This window comes from Empidonax traillii, unplaced genomic scaffold (assembly GCF_003031625.1).
Source record: "Empidonax traillii isolate 1590-97213 ecotype Southwest subspecies unplaced genomic scaffold, ASM303162v1 scaffold1342:size133107, whole genome shotgun sequence".
Classification (NCBI taxonomy): Eukaryota; Metazoa; Chordata; class Aves; order Passeriformes; family Tyrannidae; genus Empidonax; species Empidonax traillii.
The window spans coordinates 41273-43878 of NW_020956535.1; the positions used below are offsets into that span (position 1 = coordinate 41273).

The 2606-nt window shown below is 50.3% G+C and overlaps 1 protein-coding gene across 1 annotated transcript in view; it reads left to right on the forward strand.

The window, feature by feature from the left end:
- Positions 1–2169, forward strand: part of HDAC1 (histone deacetylase 1) — a 10648-nt gene extending 8479 nt beyond the window's left edge. Inside the window, exons 4-9 of the mRNA XM_027906695.1 lie at positions 3–65; positions 292–400; positions 503–633; positions 1255–1401; positions 1495–1543; positions 1849–2169. Coding sequence (XP_027762496.1) covers positions 3–65; positions 292–400; positions 503–633; positions 1255–1401; positions 1495–1543; positions 1849–1876 — 527 coding nt within the window. The 3' untranslated portion in view covers positions 1877–2169. The remainder of the gene's footprint in view (positions 1–2; positions 66–291; positions 401–502; positions 634–1254; positions 1402–1494; positions 1544–1848) is intronic.
- Positions 2170–2606: the final 437 nt, after the last annotated feature.

Sequence of the window (2606 nt, forward strand, 5' to 3'; positions counted from 1 at the left end):
CCGGAACGTGGCCAGGTGCTGGACCTATGAGACTGCCGTGGCTTTGGACACCGAAATTCCCAATGGTAAATCCTCCCCTGCAGCCTTTGAACAAGGCTGAGGGCTAGTGGCGCTCTGGAACAGCTCAGGGAAGAGGTGTTGCTGGGGGAGGAGAGGCAGGAACCCCAAGATTGCTTTTGTTGCCCCTTGGTTGTTCCTGTGGGAGAGCTTTTGGCTGCCCTGGTTTGCTGTAGCTGTTCCTGTTTCGTTCTGGTGGTAGCTTGGTGTTTATTCCTGTTCGTGTGCCCGCAGAGCTCCCCTATAACGACTATTTTGAGTACTTCGGGCCAGACTTCAAGCTCCACATCAGCCCCTCCAACATGACCAACCAGAACACCAACGAGTACCTCGAGAAGATCAAGTAAGTGGTTGCTCCCCCTGGGGAACTGGCCCTTCCCTGGGACCTCCAGGGCCCTGGGAAGGCCCCTGCTGACCGAGGTGTTCCTTCCCTGGGCGGCTCCAGGCAGCGCCTCTTCGAGAACCTGCGCATGCTCCCCCACGCCCCCGGGGTGCAGATGCAGCCCATTCCCGAGGATGCTGTGCAGGAGGACAGCGGAGATGAAGAGGAAGATGACCCTGAGAAACGCATCTCAAGTACGTGCTCGTGTCTGGCTGGGTGCCAAAGAGGAGGAGGAGGAGGAGGAGGAGGATGTGGGATTTAGATCTGCCCGGTTCTGGAGTCTCAGTTTGACTCCACTCCCACCTCCCCGGGTGGTTTTCTAGGATGAAGCACTGGTGCTGAGCACTGCAGGTGCTGGTGGATTTCCTTTGCCAGATGATTTCTGTAGTGGAGAAGCTCCAGACTTTAATGTGAGAGCTCAGGCAGTTCCTGTGACGTAGGTGCTGGGACAGAACCCTGTCAGGTGTGATGCCAGAAGTGTCTCGCACGGTGAAAATGGTGGTTTGTGGCCAGATTGGCCTTCGGGATCTGGCAGACAGATTTCTCAGTGGGAGGCTGGTTAACCTGCTTATGCTGTCAAGTCTAGACATCACACTGTACCTAATCCAAGTTGTCCATGTGATCTTGGATCCCGGGCATGAGCAGTGAGGAGGGGTGAGTTAAAAAGTGCAGCAGGTACAGAGATAAAGTGTTTTTATCGTGGCCTAATCCTGACTTAGGTAGGCTCCAGTGAGTAGATGTGCCCAGAGAATTAGTGCCTGGAGCCTCCTGACTTGTCAGTCTGCTCACCCAACCTGTGTCCTCTTCACACTCAGTCCGCAATTCCAACAAGAGGATATCCTGCGATGAGGAATTCTCTGACTCCGAGGACGAAGGGGAAGGGGGGCGCAAAAACGTCGCCAACTTCAAGAAAGCCAAGCGTGTGAAGGCAGAGGAGGAGAAGGAGGAGGAGGAGAAAAAAGGTGAGCAGCAGAGCTGGCACCTGGGGAGTGTTTCTGGCTGGTGCTTTCCCCACTGCACTGCTGTGTGTGTGTCTTTTGTTTTTTTTTTCCTAGACGAGAAGGAAGAGGAAAAAGTGAAAGAGGAGAAAGCAGAACCCAAAGGGTGAGAGTCTGGGGGCTGCTGGGAGGGTTGATGTGGCAGCTTGGGTGGCTTTGTGGCGGGTTCTTGACAGGCAGAAGTTTGCAGGTGTCGAGCAGCCCACCTGATGAAGCGCTGTGAGCGCCTTCTCAGGGCTCAGAGATAAAAACGCTGCTTAAAAATAATCAAAATTGAAAAACTGCGCCTTCATTCAGCAGCATGTTATAAATTTTCAGCTGAAGGTGGGCCAGATAAGCAGCACTTTTTAGAGCCTGAGCACAGCCCAAGCTGCCTGTTTAAACCAGATCCTTCCCTTCTTGCTTCCCCAGGGCGAAGGAAGAGCCAAAATCCACCTGAGCTGGACGGGCCTGTCCGTGCGTAGTTTGTCGTAGGTTTTTAGCTCCCGGGTTGCCTCCTATTCCACAGGATTTATATTTTATATATGTTTCTGTATATATTTCTATATAATTGTATAAATGACTTGAGGACTGTAAATTATTCCTTGCTGCACTCCTTGCTGGGAGCAGAGGGGAGGATTCTGCGGAGCAGCCAGACCTGCACTGCCCAGATTTGGTGACTGGGAAGTTTCACTCTTTGCCTTCCACTGCCTCCTTAGTGTGTCTCTAAACAAAACAACAACAACAAAAAAATCACTTCCTTTACTCTCTCCTCTGAAATAACCTTGGAAAAGAATAATTTAAGTAGAAGTAGTATCTGCATTTCAGGTTAGGTGGAAAGATGGCCATGAATTCTTTGTTTGTTTGTTTGTTTGTTTTCTTCTTTTTTTTTTTTTTTTTTTGGTGGTGTTTTATGGGAGAATCCGAGTTCCCAAATGAAGCCTGTGAGAGACTATTCCTTTGGTCTTCAGTTTGATTCCACTGTGGCAAGTTAACTGCAAGCTGGTGCCACTTCTCAGGGTCAAATAGTGCAGTTCTTGAATAGAGTTGGTTCCTCCCCGCAGCAGAAACTTGTGGAAAGAGATGAAGCAGCTTAAAAACAACCTGAAAGGTGATTTTTTTTTTCTTATTTTTATTTTTAGTGAATCAGCCCCAGAGCCCAGATCTGGAAAATCACCCGTGTGTGGTGG